At 36.9% G+C, this 15,694-nt stretch overlaps 1 protein-coding gene across 4 annotated transcripts in view; it reads left to right on the forward strand.

The window, feature by feature from the left end:
* The window catches only part of ADGRL4 (adhesion G protein-coupled receptor L4), a 79,187-nt gene that overhangs the window by 48,402 nt on the left and 15,091 nt on the right, over nucleotides 1-15,694 (forward strand). For 3 of the 4 annotated variants that reach the window (XM_030495801.1, XM_030495799.1, XM_030495797.1), the window contains 8 exons: nucleotides 637-810; nucleotides 910-1,093; nucleotides 3,311-3,427; nucleotides 4,524-4,717; nucleotides 5,980-6,150; nucleotides 7,659-7,862; nucleotides 8,893-9,113; nucleotides 9,208-9,274. In XM_030495801.1, coding sequence (XP_030351661.1) covers nucleotides 637-810; nucleotides 910-1,093; nucleotides 3,311-3,427; nucleotides 4,524-4,717; nucleotides 5,980-6,150; nucleotides 7,659-7,862; nucleotides 8,893-9,113; nucleotides 9,208-9,274 — 1,332 coding nt within the window. Of the gene's footprint in view, nucleotides 1-636; nucleotides 811-909; nucleotides 1,094-3,310; nucleotides 3,428-4,523; nucleotides 4,718-5,979; nucleotides 6,151-7,658; nucleotides 7,863-8,892; nucleotides 9,114-9,207; nucleotides 9,275-15,448; nucleotides 15,536-15,694 lie in introns of those variants that run through there. The other variant, XM_030495800.1, reaches the window with a different exon arrangement.

Below are 15,694 nucleotides of genomic sequence, written 5' to 3' on the forward strand. Positions count from 1 at the left end.
GGAATTTTAATCTCCTTAGATTCCAGTGTCATGAAATAACAATTCTTTTCCTATTCAGCCATGAGATGGAAACTTATAAATTTAATCTTCATCTCACATTCTCCAGCCTATTACTTTTTAAACCAATTGTTTTATGTAAGTGCATTAAGCAGTTCATAAACTGAAGTACTGATGGTGAAATAGGCAGTACAGTTTGATTAAATTACATGCTTTATAATCTGCATTTGGAAAAAAAAACCCTACAAAATATACTAATACTGTCTATTTGCTCCCTCCTCTTCATCTAAAAATTTAACATAAGAGATTCAATGGAGTAATCAAATCACTGATATTTAATAATTTTGCAGAACATTTACTAGTTAATTTTGGAGAATTAGGATAAATAAAACTGAGCTGCAGTAGTAGAAAAAAAAAGTTTAATGATAGCATATGACTTATTTTTATAGTAGTTGTTTATTAAGGTTATACCAGACATGTATAACCTGTTGATTTAAATAGTGCCTCTTTTTATGTGCAAGCATCTTAAAAGCCAGTATGTTAATTCACAGAAATCAACCATTTGCACTGGGTTTACTTTCACTTGCAGAAATGTGATTTCACTTGTGTCATTAAGATGCAAGTTCTTGTATTTTTCAGATTAGTCATTTGAAAACACCCCTGGAGATGCTGCAAGAAATTAATAAAAATACTTTGGGACCACTTTTACCTGTAGATGTGATTTCATATGTTGAAGCACTATCTTATTCATCATTGAATACCAGGCATTACTCTGTTTCTGACAATGAAACACTTCGTAATACAACCATTAATGTGAGTAGATCAAGCCTTAAAATTGGGTGAGGGGGATGTGTGTCTTATTTTACAAACAGCGTATGACTCTTGCACTTAAACATATAATTTTACTTACAGGTTTTGGTTAGTACTGTGAACAATTTTTTGCAAAAAGACAAGATAACAGTTTGGGAGGCTCTTCCTGTAGATAACCAAAGACGGAGCCTGACTAAGCTGCTGCATACTGCAGAACAAGCAATGCTTCTCATGTCACAGAACTTCAAAAAGACAACACAGCTAGATGCTAATGCAAGTGACATAGGTAAGATAAAGAAAATTAATCTAAGATATACTTTAGGTGTGGATTACACTGAGGAGTTTTTCAGCATGATTATGAAGATTAGAAATGGTGTTATGTGAAACCCACAGGTGTTAATTTGTATGAGTTTCATAACTAACACCTGACTTTCAGTGTAGGTAGCATAATTTTCAACGATTGAACATTTGAGCCTAGAGCCCAGAAAAAACTTGAGAGGCTGTGGGAAGTTGTCCTTTCAGATTCTCTTTCAATCTCTCATTATAGTCACACTGTCACAGTGAATCTGCATTCATTTTACATGTATGAAATTATCCTATGCATCTAATATGCATAAAAAAACCCCTACCAGTGGAATGAAACTTGGATTTGCTCTATATAGTTTTTTTACTCTTTTTGTCTCAGTGAAGGTATTGTAAATGATCACGAGATAAGGATTGTAGCTAATGAGTCTGGAGTGGCTTTATTTTCAGAGAAATTTCCATTTTAAGAGGAATATCTGAGGAGAATCAGTTAGTCTAAACTGCACGTTTTGCTTTCCTACCTTTCTCCCTGTGTGCTGGTGCCTTCACACCAACCCCTGCTGATTTTCCTGTATTAATAATAGTTCTATCATTCCTTCAATAGGAGCAGAGTAAGGCTAATACCAGCTGCTTTTGAAAATCCTAATAAAGCATTGTTTATTACTTTGGCAATGGTCACTCTTTCATCTTCATTTTTCTGAATGTACCCAAACTGTATGTGACCTGATTTCTTATTTTAGATTTAGTACAGTCCTTCAGTACCTCTTACCAGTTTGCCAATTTGTAAGATGACTTGATAAGAAAGATTCTTCTTTTGATCCCGAGGCAGGTCAAACCACCTGTTCTTCCTTCACTTTTCTGAAAGTAAATTAGCAAGAGTGATGAAAAATGAGAGATTTGTTCCATTACATAAACTCTCTAGAAGCAGATTTATGACAGTGCAGAGCACTGGGCCTGCAGCAGATCCAGACTGATGACAGGAGCTGGCTGTAAAGCTCCTGTTCCCCCACCACCCTGGCAGAAAGGAGAGGGTCTCCTGGCTGCGGAGCTGAGGCCATGAAGGTCTCGAAGACAGGATTCAGGTGCAGCCTCCAGTAGCAGTGTAGACGTCAGTCAGACCAAGGCAAGAAAAAAAGCTTATCAAGAGAATGGTGAGGAATTTCCATGTTGAAAGGTTGATGATGTTTTGTCTTGCTTTTGTTCTAAAATGAGAAACTAGGTGAGCTTTTTTCCAAATTGGACCCAAACACTGAAATTTTTTGTTATGTTTTTTTGGCGTCAATATATTTTCCACAGGGCTTATATGTGCCCCAGACATCTATTCTGGGGCAATATTACCCCTCTCTCTCCACTGCTTTTCATGGTGCAAGCTCTTGAACTCCAAGCTTTTCAAAACTCCAGCTACAGAAAACTATTTCTTACATCCTGACAAACATTTTGTGACAGCTGGTCTATTGAATAGCTCATATTATTTTTGTGTGCTGTGCTATAAGCAATGCAGATGGTATAGCTTAGTGATATTCCTCCATCAGTCAAGTTTTAGATTTGACTGTTGTTGTTTTGTTTTTAAAAAAAGGCCTGATTGACTTTTTTTGTTCCCATCCTGGGTGATTGAAACTCAGCACTATAATGAACCAAGTAAAGAGCTCAATGTCCTCTAATGTAGTTTTTGTCCCGAGGGGTGATGCTTGTTTGTTTGCTTTTTGACAAGACACATCATTATTTCATGGTGCAATGTGCATTTGGTAGCATGGATAGATAACTATAAAATATATACTTTTCAAAAATTGGCTTTTATCAAATGTTACTATTCAGTAGAGAATTTTATGCTTTGCTTTTTATAATTGTGATTTGTGGTCCCTTTCAGAAATGCATTTTTAATAATGCAATAGCTCTTCCTAGAGTAACCTACATTGTTCTTTCCAGTGCCTAATTTAATGCAAGGTGAATAAAAGAATATATTTTTCATGGAAAGAGTAAAAAGTATGAGAGCAAAATGTATGCAGGAAAATAACAAAACATGGGAGTTTAAGCAAACATGTTATAGTAATAGCATTTTTTGTGAAATATTTGGCACAATGATATACTCTTAAAATTCACAGTAATTATGCAATTCAATAGCACATTTATTAACCCAACTGTAAATTATGATACACTGTAATGGAGCTCTGACTTTTACAGTATTTTTCTTCTTTTGCAGCACTCAAGGTTTTTGCTTTTGATTCGCATCACATGAAACACATTCACCCTCATGTATACACGGGGGGAGATTACATAAAGATCTCTCCAAAGAAGAGAGAGGAATCTCATCCTAATGGTAAGAAACAAAGGTTAGAGAGTGGGTGGGTTATTAAACACCTTAGATAGACTTGTACCTACTAGTAAATAACCAAATGTGCAGTTTACTAAGACTGAGCTTCAGCCCTGCTAACTACAGAGGAGTCAAGGTATTTTTATCGCCATCTCTTCTACCCCTTTGTTGTCTCAAGACTGATAATTCTCACTCATAATTTCCAGTGCACAGTGTGCTTTAACAGTGGATATTGTTACCAGAGACCTGAGCTTTATCCTTTTCTTAGCCATAGGTCTGCTGTGACTTCAGACTGGCCCCTTCAACTAATTTTTTTACTTCTCCTCCAAAAATTGGTGTATCATCTTTTCTATGTAAAGAGTAGCTCACTAGGGCAAGAACATGTTTTCTTCAGTATCAAAACCAGCAAGGCATAGATGTTGACTTGGGCCTCATAGTGCTACAGAAATGGTTTGCAACTACTGTCATCACTGAAAATAAATAAATGTTCCAGTTCTGGAATTAAACTACCTAACCTAATAAACATAGAAAAGATTTATTAAATCTTAATCTTCCAGCTAAAATGAATCTCACCACCTATCAGTACCTAAAAAAGTGGTTTATTTTGGTACCAGGGAGGAAAATCATGACCTTTTCATATCAGCACTGCATCCTAAAATCCCATTTGCTTTCTTTTTCGCTATGTGTCTTCCATTCTGGCTCCACTGTAATGGAAGTCAAAACAAGCCAGGTAATTCAGAAAAGCCCGGTATTTACCTCTGATCCATTTTAGTTTGAGACCTGACACCGCATGTGTAGCCAACTGTAAAAGAGCAACAAGCATTTATTACTCTAGAAAATATATACATGTATATATCTAATTAGAATTTCCAATGCGAACACACATTTATATTTCTAATGGCAGTTACATTGTTTTAAATAAAGCTATATTTCATTGTCTCTAAAACATTTTTATAAGTATTCCACAAAGATTCCATCTGGTTTGCATATTTTATGCAATAGCAGTAATAAAGTCTATTGTTTATTGTTTCCTTAATGTCTTCAATATTGTTCATCTATAAAAACCCCACAAACTACTGAACATGGTCTGTTTGATTGATAGGCACCGTTGCAGTTGTCTTTCTGCGGTATAGCAATATTGGTTCTTTGCTTTCATCGCCTAAAAACCTCTCCTCAAAAGATACTTCAGAGCAGAGACAGACCGTAAGCTCATCAGTTATAGCTGTGGCAATTAGCTCAAATCCACCTACACTCTATGAGCTTGAGAAAATAACATTTACCTTAAAGTATGCCAAGGTAAGGGGCTTTTTTATTATCAACTTCAAATAAAACAAAACAATAGCTAATCATTTTATGTGATGTAACCATACCTGCAGTGTATGATATATTGAGACATAATTCTGTTGTTTGCTGATGTTTGTCATTTATTTCTCTAATTAGATTAATCCCAAATGTGACATCCTAAGTGCAATAAACTAAATATGATACAACTGAAAATAGCTGTGGGACTAAAGCAAGGGCAACAGTGCCAGCTTTGCTGGGTTGTAGTATGAATAAAATGTAGATGCCTGAAACAGAGAATATTACAGCGTCTTGAATATTCTGTATTTAGGTGGGGTTTCTGAAAGTTTATCACATGGTTAAGCATGCATATTAAAAAATATGAAGAAATGCTTTAGTTACTGCGAAAAGTTACCTTGCAGGTAGGAGAAAATACCAGAACCTATAGTACTGCAACTTTGTTATTTGTGACATCTGAACACATTTGTTTAAAACTGATAGTTTTACTTCCAATGTATATAGATTTTGCTGACTTCACTTGTGCATGAAGAATCACCTTGCATTGCACACAGAATTATCAGAAACATAAAAAGAAAGTGACTATAAGGAGGTGGACAGTGGGACAAGGTGTTAACCTTGGTTATGCAGCTTTTAAATTTGTTATTTGCCTTCTAATATTTGAGCTAGAGGTCACTTTTATATAAATCTGCATATATTTATACAGCCTATTAGTACAGTGGGGACCTTATCTTTGATGAGTGTTAGTAAGCACTAACTGTAATAAATAATACTAATGGTCTTCAGCGCTGTCATCACACCAGATATAGCAGGGGTGATATGACCCTGGCTTTATCCCAGATCACTTTGTAAAATGCACAGTATCAGTTTTCAAACTGCTCATTTGGAAGGGACTGTGAGCAGGACAAGCAATGTGGCTGTAACCTTGGGGTTTAGTCCATGTTCAGCAGGTGCAGGTGTATATATAACAATGATTTCAGTAGGTAAAAAATTCCAACGCCTTTGCAAGTGGCAGAAGGGTTCAGTAATCTGATTAGACTACATTTTTGGTAGGGTGTTAGCAGTGTGGATAAGATGCTTCCCTCCCTAGCCATGCTTTAATTTCTTGGAATAGGCTTTGCAGAATGTGATTTTTGCTTCCCAACATTCCAAAGGTACAAGCAATTTCTAATGAATTGCACTGGCTAACGTAAGAAAGGTCTCTTGATAGGAAATATCCTGTCTTTTGCCATTGGTAAAACATCTTGTTTCTTTTCCAGACTGTGGATAAAGATGTTAAATGTGCGTTTTGGAACTACTCAGCAGACACAATGAATGGCAACTGGGCTACAGAAGGCTGTGAGCTGACACATTCCAACTCCACTCATATCTCATGCAAATGTAATCATCTGACTCATTTTGCTGTTTTGATGTCCTCAGGTGGCTCTGTTGTAAGTGCTGTTTTAATTTAGTGTTTCACTTCATACTTTCTTCTGTCCTCATTCCTTATGTTTTTATTTCAGTGCAACTTACATACTTTTTCCCTTTCAGGGTTTTGTTCAGCAAAGACACAATTTATTGTGCACAGAGCAAACAAAATTCCTCCCATATGTGTTTGATTTTCCTTTTGTCCTTTCTGCAGTATTACAGAGCAGTGATGCAGCAAAGTATCTTGTTCCAAATACACAGTCTGTTGTGCTTATTTTTGGTGCATTGCTTTTAATTTTAAATCCCATTTTAAGACTGCTGTGGGATTTAACTGGCATTCATTGGTGGTCAGTAACCATATGGCCCTGAATTTCTCTCTCACAAAACTTTGCCACCCATTTGTCTAACCTTGGCATCTAAAAATCTGCTTTAAATTCTTTCCTGAGAATTTGCAACAGCATAATCAGTGTGAAGTTTATGACTATTAAACATGGGCACTTATGACCAACACAAAATCATGAGAATGACCACTCAGTTTATCTCTTTGTTACATTAAGAGGCCCCATAGATTTCCAGGGTCTATGTGGGGATCTGCAGGAGCTCAGGTCCTGCCTCAGGAGGCAGCTTTACAAGGTATCAGAACTGACAGCAAGCAGAATATTAGCATGAATATACTGTATTGTGACAGTTCTCTCACACTGTGAATTTCATGCTGATAGGGGCTGTTTCCTGGTTGCTAAATAGCATCCTAAGTCTTCAGTTTAAATTTAAAACCTTTGCAGGTACTTATACAGTTGTTTTGAAAAGGAAGGCTGGGAGGAGAATAATCTCTGGTTCTTTATTTACAAAAAAAAAAACTTAGATACATTTTCTGGTCAGCTGAATACTACCTTTATGCTGATGCACAGTCATGTACTTCAAGAGATTCTTTGCGCAAATACCAAGCAGCATATGTAACTGTATTTCTATACAGAAAATATTCACATCCAATATTAAAATAGCCTGTATTTCTTTGGAGAATGTTCATGTTACATATCTGGGATAGCATTTGTTTGAAGTGATTGTTATTTCAGAGTCTTGTTTTGATCATGTTGCAAATTCAGTAAGAAGGTTATTCAATTTTGCTTATCTAAGTCACTGCTGTGATAAGTCCTTTTATATTAGAAAATGTTCATGTCATATTAATATATATCCTAGTGCCAGTGTATTTGTTATTCACTAAAATGATCTGATTTTTTAAATCTTATTACGAGATACTGATGTTAATAAAAAAATTTTGTTAAGAAATATCAGAAAATGCAAGAGCAGGAATATATACAGTTCATTACTAATTTCCCCTAGAATTATATGTGTCTTACAAAAAAACAATACTTTTTATACTATCCAAAGTGTAAGTTTGCAGTGAAACTCTACAAACAGTTTTGATTAATATTTTGTAGAAAAGAAGAAAAAAAATGTATAATAGAATGAGGTCTTTCTTGAGAAGGTACAAAGCTGTTCTTTTAAATATTATATTATAATTTTCCCCCAGGGTGTTACAAATTATAACATTCTTACAAGAATCACTCAGCTAGGAATAATTATTTCGTTGATTTGCCTCTCCATGTGCATTTTTACATTCTGGTTCTTCAGTGAAATTCAAAGCACTAGAACGACAATTCACAAAAACCTCTGCTGCAGCCTTTTCCTGGCGGAACTTATTTTTCTGATTGGAATTAATATGAACAATAATAAGGTGGGTAGTTTTCACTCATATCTTGATTTTGTGTTGTAAAATAAATATACTGTATAAGATGCAATCTTCCATCTACTTCTAATATTTCCTAGTATCAGTATGAATATTCCAGTGACACTGATTTCCCAGTCTAGTAACAGGAAATGCAAAATGGTCATTTAAAGAAGTAGGGCCTTCATCTGAACTGGTGTATATTGACGTTGCTCTATGGCTTTCATTTAAACTTTGTCATCTTAACCAAGACTGTGGTCTCAATGTGCTTATCATTTTCACTTTTCTCATTTATTTGGATGCTGTACAAAGCCACATTGGTGGCTTTCTGAGTAACAGTTTTCCCTAAAAGCCGGGCCAGATCTGCAGTGCCAAGCTGGCATTTAAGATATAGCAGTGTTGGCTGGAGGACCACTTTTCTTTATACATGTGAGGTCTTGACTTGTCCCTGTTTTTCGTACAAGATGGGCTGTTGATTTTTGCATCGCAGAATAGTTTTAGGAAATTAAATTATGCATAAATTATCAAAATACCCTTAATGTGAGTAGTTGAATAGAATTTAAAATTACTTGAAAAAATATGAACTTCTATCCCTGAGGTAATATTCCAGTACTGATTGATCAAGAAATATCATTTTACAAACACTTCATAGTAACAAAAGTAATTTTGGAAATAATTCCTTGTGATGCCTAATTACACCGTTATCAAAATTGTAAAAATGAACTTTATCTAGATCAGGAAATCATATAGACTACTACAATGTAATTATGGGATCAACCTTGTCAAGTTGTTTATATAGTTTTTCTGGGAAGATGTGCACTAGAAGTTGAATGTAGTCTATTTATCTTTCCAGTTGCTACAGAAAACATTAATGAATAAGTGAGCTCATGGGCATAGGCCAAGTTCTTGTCAGTCAGTATTGCACGTGGGCTGCTGGACCACCACTTTAGAGTCACTAGGTTGCTGTGCATATGCTGTTATATTAACAGAGACATATTAATAGAATTATGACTCTTGTTTTCTCTGATTGAATTTCTAGCTCTTCTGTTCAATTACTGCTGGATTACTCCATTATTTCCTTCTAGCTGCTTTTGCATGGATGTGCATTGAAGGTATTCACCTCTACCTTATAGTTGTGGGAGTCATCTACAACAAGGGTTTCTTGCATAAGAACTTCTATGTCTTTGGCTACGTCAGTCCAGCCGTGGTCGTTGGAATCTCCGCTGCACTAGGATACAAGTACTATGGCACCACAGAAGTGTAAGTCACTGTTTCTGTGTCCAAATCAACATACGTAAGAATGTAATAGTCACAATAGCACATTTCAAGGCATTTTCTGCTGTTTACTTTTCAGATGTTGGCTCAGCACGAAGAACAACTTTATATGGAGTTTTATAGGACCAGCATGTCTAATAATTCTTGTAAGTATAATTTTCATTTTTTATTGTAGTACATAAAAATGATAATAAAAGGTGTTTAATAATCACCCACCCATTGCCAGCATAGCTGTGAGTGCTAATTATAGGGCAGAATTGGCTAATTTAGACCTTTTTATAGTGTCTCTAAATTATTTATATGCTGTACATCTAAATACTTTACTAGCCTGAAAAATGAATATTTGACCAAAAAAGCTCAATATAAAATCAGAGCTTCTTTTCTTACTTGCTTTTTTTCTTCTATCCTGATGGTTTCAGAAATGCTATGAAGCATTTCTGTTTTTTAAGAAGTAGCATCTCTGTATGTCATTGGCATCTCAGCATGGCTCAGCAGGAGGTGTACACAGACACTGTCCTAGCAGACAGATAATCTGGTTCTTCAAATGTTGTGTGACTTAATCTCCTATCAGTGATCAGTCATCTTTGTAAGATTAGACTGTCATCTTTGTGGTTTTATCATTCGCATGTACCCTGTCATCATCAAAGCTATTTTAAACTAAATTGCCACGTCAGAAAAAAGAACCCACTATTTCACATGGGCAGACAAGTCAAGTATTGATAGCCCTATTTCAGCTGTGAAGAGGGCCTTTTTAATTCTTATTGGAAGTGGCTTCAAACCTGCAAATTTGGCAGGTATTATATGTTCAATTCTGAAACAAGACATTTTTGGTGCCTCAGGAGCATTTCTGCTTGCTATAAAGTTTAACAAACCATTCCAACTGTAATGGGGCATTATTGTGTATGACCGAGTTGACAGTGATCTGGCAATAGCTGGAGCTAACAGGATGAGAAGGTACAATGGTGAGGCCTTGTGACATTTGTGGTCAAGTCAGTTATAACCACTCATTGTTTTTTAAGCTATTTGGTGGTAAATGTGAGGATTTGTAAAAAAGAACTGGCAGTGCCTAATATACACAAGACAATAGTAAAACAGTTCTATTTCAAAGCCATTTCAAAGCTGAATAAAGTATCAGGTATAATTCTGGTCAAATTCTACCCCAAATTCCTACTCTACATTTGGGATAGGCTGGGAGCAACCTGCCAGATCCAACTGCAGGGTGATTCCTCCCCATCTCACCCTCCTGGTGAGCACAGCAGACTTTGAGAGAGGCAAGGCACTGTATCATCCTTGGATCAACGCGTCTGGGGTCAGATTGCCCTGATGGCCAACAGGTTACTACAGTAAAACAAAATCATGGGGAGAGACCATCCTTTACAAGGAAATTCTTACAGTTCTTAGGTTTAAGTTGACAATTTCCTATTTCCTCTCTGGACCTTATCTCTTTCTTCCACGAAAGCAGCAGGGATGGGATTTTTTTGTTGTTGCTATCATTCCTGTTTCTCATTTGCCTTCAGGTGAAGATCTATAGGCAGTGATGTATCACTGCACTGTTAGCACAGGAAAACTGCATTATCAAGATATACAAAATGCCCCAAATTTATGCATCTGTAACCTCGTTTTCATCTCCAGCTGAGCTGTGCTTACTGCAGAGCACCGTACAGAGACAGAGCAGGTCTGCAGTGGCTTTCGTATAAGCCTAGCTGGCCGCAGAGGTAAATCCTGCAAAGCTAGGCTTTGAGGCCTGTACCTATTCTTTGAGCACTCCAGGTCTTCCAGCAATCCCTGCAAATTAAAAGCGGAAGTGATAAAAGTTGATATGGGCCCTACGCACCAGTGCAGTCCTCCCGTGAGTGAGAATAGAAGCCAAACAGCTTCTTTTATTTTCTCCCACTCCTTTGCCTAAGTGAAGCCACACAAAGGAGCTGTAGCTGGACAGCAAATAGCCTGGTGGTTGTCTTGCTATTTTTGTATGTTATGGAAGGGTTTTGTGATAACTTGTTTTCACAGTATTTGCATACCTTTGTATTTGTCTCTTCATAATCATGCACTAGTAGACCTGGGAGGAAAGGCAACCCGCTTTCAGCAAGCTGCTGTGTCTGCTGTGTGATTTTTTTTTTTTTTTTTTTTTTGAGCATTTGGACAGCGTGTTTTGATGGGGTGATAGCAAATTGAAGGCTGAACTGCAAGAGGGATGTTTTCAAAGAGAGCAGGGAGCTAGGTAATTGGTTTGCACTCTATCCAGGTTAGTGTCTAAGGAAAATATGGAAAACCTTAGGAAAATAGGCACATCTAGGAGATGAAGTTGGTGTTAGATGTGAAAGGCACGTTGGTAGCAGTAATTCTGTTTCCGTTGTCCAGTCTTCCTATTAATCATACTGCATGGGCACCACAATAACAGATCAAACTTTTTCCAAAGTAGTGCCACTCAGGAAGTCCTTTTAATTACAGAAGCCGATCTTTTTCCAAGATTTCCATTCTGCCCACAGCTAATTAAGGGGGGGAGGGAGGGGAGGTAATTAAGGACTCCTAAAAGGAAATGTTATTTTTGTTCTGGGATAACCAGATAGGTTACCGCAACCCTCATATAGAAAGTTGCAAAATCTGGCAGCTTCAAGCTTAGCTTTAATCCTGAGCTTCATCTACAAACTTTGAGTTTGCAGGTTTTCCAAGGTAGCCTGGAGAGTTTGCATACCAAGGAAAGCCACTCACCACGAACCTGATTCTTGCACAGAAACATTAAACTCATTGTCAGGACAAATGCCCATGTACCCAAATGGTGCTTTCAGTTTCTCAGAGTGGGGACCCAGGAGATTTGTGCTTTAGATTATACTGTAATATGGCTTTGAGACAACATGTGAATGATATAGAACAGAACTGGTTCTGTACCAATGGATTTTCTGTCTCAGGGTACCTTATTTCAAACACATCCCTGGACTTTAAATCTGGAGTAATAGTGAACCATAGGGAGCTCAAGTGTTTATCAGGAGTACAAACTAAGTTATCGTCATTGCCTAAGCAGAAACACCATTTCTGAAAGTATTTATTTATTAATATTAAGGTTCTATTAGAATTCTTAAGTGCAAAGAAATAGCCATATCCCATCTAAATATTATTATTATTAGATTGGTGACTTTACATGAAAAAGAGTGGGTCAGGAGCTCCTGAGATGCAGTTAGCAAAGAAAGGGCATTCTGAACCTTTGTAAAACAAGCTGCAAGCTGAAGATAATTTCTAGACCTTATTTCTTCCTCCTAATACTCGTAATCTTTAGAACCACAAGCATTTTAGCTAAAACTATGCAGTAGATTAGATCAAAGCATACAAGTTTGGATAAATTATTTGTAACAAGTATTTAAACTTTTTAATAGAAAAGTGAGTTTATCACGAGTTTTAAGGGACAAACATTCACACACACCACAACCCATGCCTGATTGAGGCAAATACAAATGTAAGCGTCAGAGATAAAAGGTATGAAAATGAAAAAAAATATCCATAGAACATTTCTTTTGTAATAGACTCTTACAGTAACCATCTCCCTGTAATAAGAAATACCCATTTGTCTGCAGGGTAATGTAGCTGCAGTTTTGATAAGCATGTGATGTCAGCCAATAACAAACTCCTTCCCATGGTGGAGGACTTCTACATGGCTTTCCGCACCTCTGGCATGACAGCTTGCTCTGGGTTGAGTGGGAGCCACTCTGGGTTTTATCTCTCTATAAGGGATTTATTCTAAATCACTGGTATTTTTGGAAACTTCATCTTTTAGATTCCATGGACAGAGGATAAATCCCTCCACTTGTACCTATTGTGAGGGACAGCTTTATATATTAGTTGACCAGCTGTCAGTAGAAATGACATTGTTTGGAAGGGTTGGGCAAAGAGTATTAATGCTGCATTCATGAAAGTCTACAAGCTATTAAAAGGAAAATTTGGAAGAGAATTGCTGATACTCCAAGTGCAGCTATAGGCAACCCTTCTAATATACCTCTCTCCCACAAGTTTCTCCCATTAAATCTGTTCAGTTGAGCTTTGTGCAGCAAGTTCAGAGCCACCCATGATAACATGATTTTCACCTTGTCAGTGTCGACTTGGTTCATACAAATTTGTCTTGTACCCACTGTCACTTTCACAATAAATTGGCATACCTCTGTGAGGAACCAGGACTCAGAAGTGTGACACGTAACATTAACAGGTGCAATTTACCATTTAAGAGTAAAAATCTATCAGTATCATTTGTTGAGATCACCTCTGTAATAACAAAATACAGACTTGCTCTTTGAGGTCAGAATATTTCCAAAATTGAACATCATTCAAATAATCCTCTCTGTGGCTTTTATCTAAACATCCTAGCGCTGTGCAGCGAGGAGGTAGCTCCTGTATGCTCTTGCTTGGTTTGGTCCTTAATGTGTGTTTTCAGGGACCTTGAAGGTGTCTGGCTTGGCTTCAAGCTCCAGTTTCTTGAAACAATTGGTAATTGCAGTGTTTGCAACTACAAAAATGGCTTATAAATGGACCCTGTAATTTTCAGAGCATTCTTGTAAACTTGACTTGGAACATACAAGCCAATAGCTTGTGGGAGAGGTGTCTTCAGAAAAGCCAAGTTCTTTTTATTAGGCATTCCTGTATGTAATAAATGAAACGAATAATCAACTGTAAAGCAAAAATATTCTAAGAATTGCAATGATTGATTAACCATACTGTTTTAAACTTCCCATGTATAAATGAATGGGTAAATGAATAAAATATACAGATTGCACTTGCAAAATACAAAAAAGTGACATATGAGTGATGAAAGCAGGCTAACAGTAGAGTAATGCTTTTCATTAAGGAACTGCCTGCATATTCATTAGAGCTAGTCGATTACTTAAAAAATACATTCATCAGATAATTTATTTGATGAATTTTACCATTATTTGTCAAATAATTTATTCAACAAAAAGGTAAAATTAATGGAATAGTGCATTCATCAAATCTTATTGGACAGCTCTAATACTTACTCAGTTCTGTACATTTAGGTTGATTCAGGATTAGTAATACTGCTGCAATCAATGCAGAAAAATTTCTGGGCAAATCCATTACTCTGCTGTTTTCTCATATACTCACATATTTCAGGTACTTAATCTAGGCCATTCAAACTGAACATCTCCCTTGTAGAAAAGTAAATATTCAAAGAGTTTAAAGTTTTACATTTTTGCAGATTTCAACATTGAGCATGATCTGGCAGTCTGTTGTTCCCACTTAAAAAAAAAAGGGGGGGTGGTGGAAGGCAGGCAAAATTCCCAACCAGGCAGCCCCCCTAAGGTCAGTCACACCACCCTGATGTAATCAAGTACACTGCCTCCTTGGGCTTCTTTACATTATTATTCCTGTTACTCAGTGAGCAGCTCATGTTTGTTGCTCCTGACATTTCTTGATATTCTAAGGATTAATAATGAAAAAGTTGTTTGACTTCTCACCTCCATCACAACAAACCATACCGCCATCTCACATTTTTTAGTGAATATTTATGCTTTGGAAAATTCTGTGGGTTTTTTTTCCCAAAGGGATATTTGTGATAAATGCTTAGTTATGTTTCTTATATAGATGAGAAAAGCATAGTCTGTACCATTTACTGTATATTTTTCAAAAAATAGCTGGTTTAAACATTTTGTTATATCTACTCTTGTTCCTCAGTCTGCCTTTTCAGTGGACATAAATTTCCTACAGGGACTAGCAATGGTTTTATTATTCTTTGTGAAAGAAAACTAGTCCCCTTTTCATTAGCCCCTCTGTGGCTTCAGTTAAAGGTGTCTCCATGGCTTTTCTTATACCATTGTGGGTAAAGTGGAGATAATTAATTATATAGTGGCATTAAAGACTGAGTCTGCAGCTTTGGTCAAAACAGATTAGTTCAAACCACAATGGTGTTCAGCAGTGGTTTTTTAGTACAGCAATAAATGCTGTACTAAATAATCACTGAGTTGGAAGCAAGCTGCCCTGCTCAGTGGACAGGACCAGCTTTAAAGTCCAAGCCACAGCTTCCATATTGACACACCCAGTGGATGGAGTTTCTCAGCAAGACCAGGGCTTTCATGTGAAATTAAGGTTCCTCCTTCCTTCCTTCCCTTCCTCTGTCATTAAAGGGAAGGAAGGGAATTCTTCCTTCCTTTTCTATTCTAAAGTCCCTGGAAATACTTGGGAAAAGAGGCTGTGGCCATTATCCTGCAACATGAAAATTACTTGCTGTTATGTTGTTATGTAGGAACAAATTCATCACATAAGGCTCAAATATCCTAGAAAGATGTTCCGTAAAAAAGGTTTGTTTGTTTTTTTTAAAGCAACTTATCTAGTAGTATGACAAGAAAACAGATGTCAAGTTCTCCCTCAGATTCACTGAAAGCACATTAGACTTGAAAACTCAAGCATACCCTCTATCAAGAGTGAAGCAAGCAGAAGCAGCAGAGGGAGTACAGGTGGATGCCAAGAGGAAGGGGAAGAGAAAGAGTACCCACGGGTGCCAGCTGGCTGTGCAGTTTTCCTGAGACATCCCATAGCTCAGTGTAGGTTAATGCCCCAGGCATCCT

This window comes from Strigops habroptila, chromosome 8, assembly GCF_004027225.2.
Source record: "Strigops habroptila isolate Jane chromosome 8, bStrHab1.2.pri, whole genome shotgun sequence".
NCBI classification, from domain to species: domain Eukaryota; kingdom Metazoa; phylum Chordata; class Aves; order Psittaciformes; family Psittacidae; genus Strigops; species Strigops habroptila.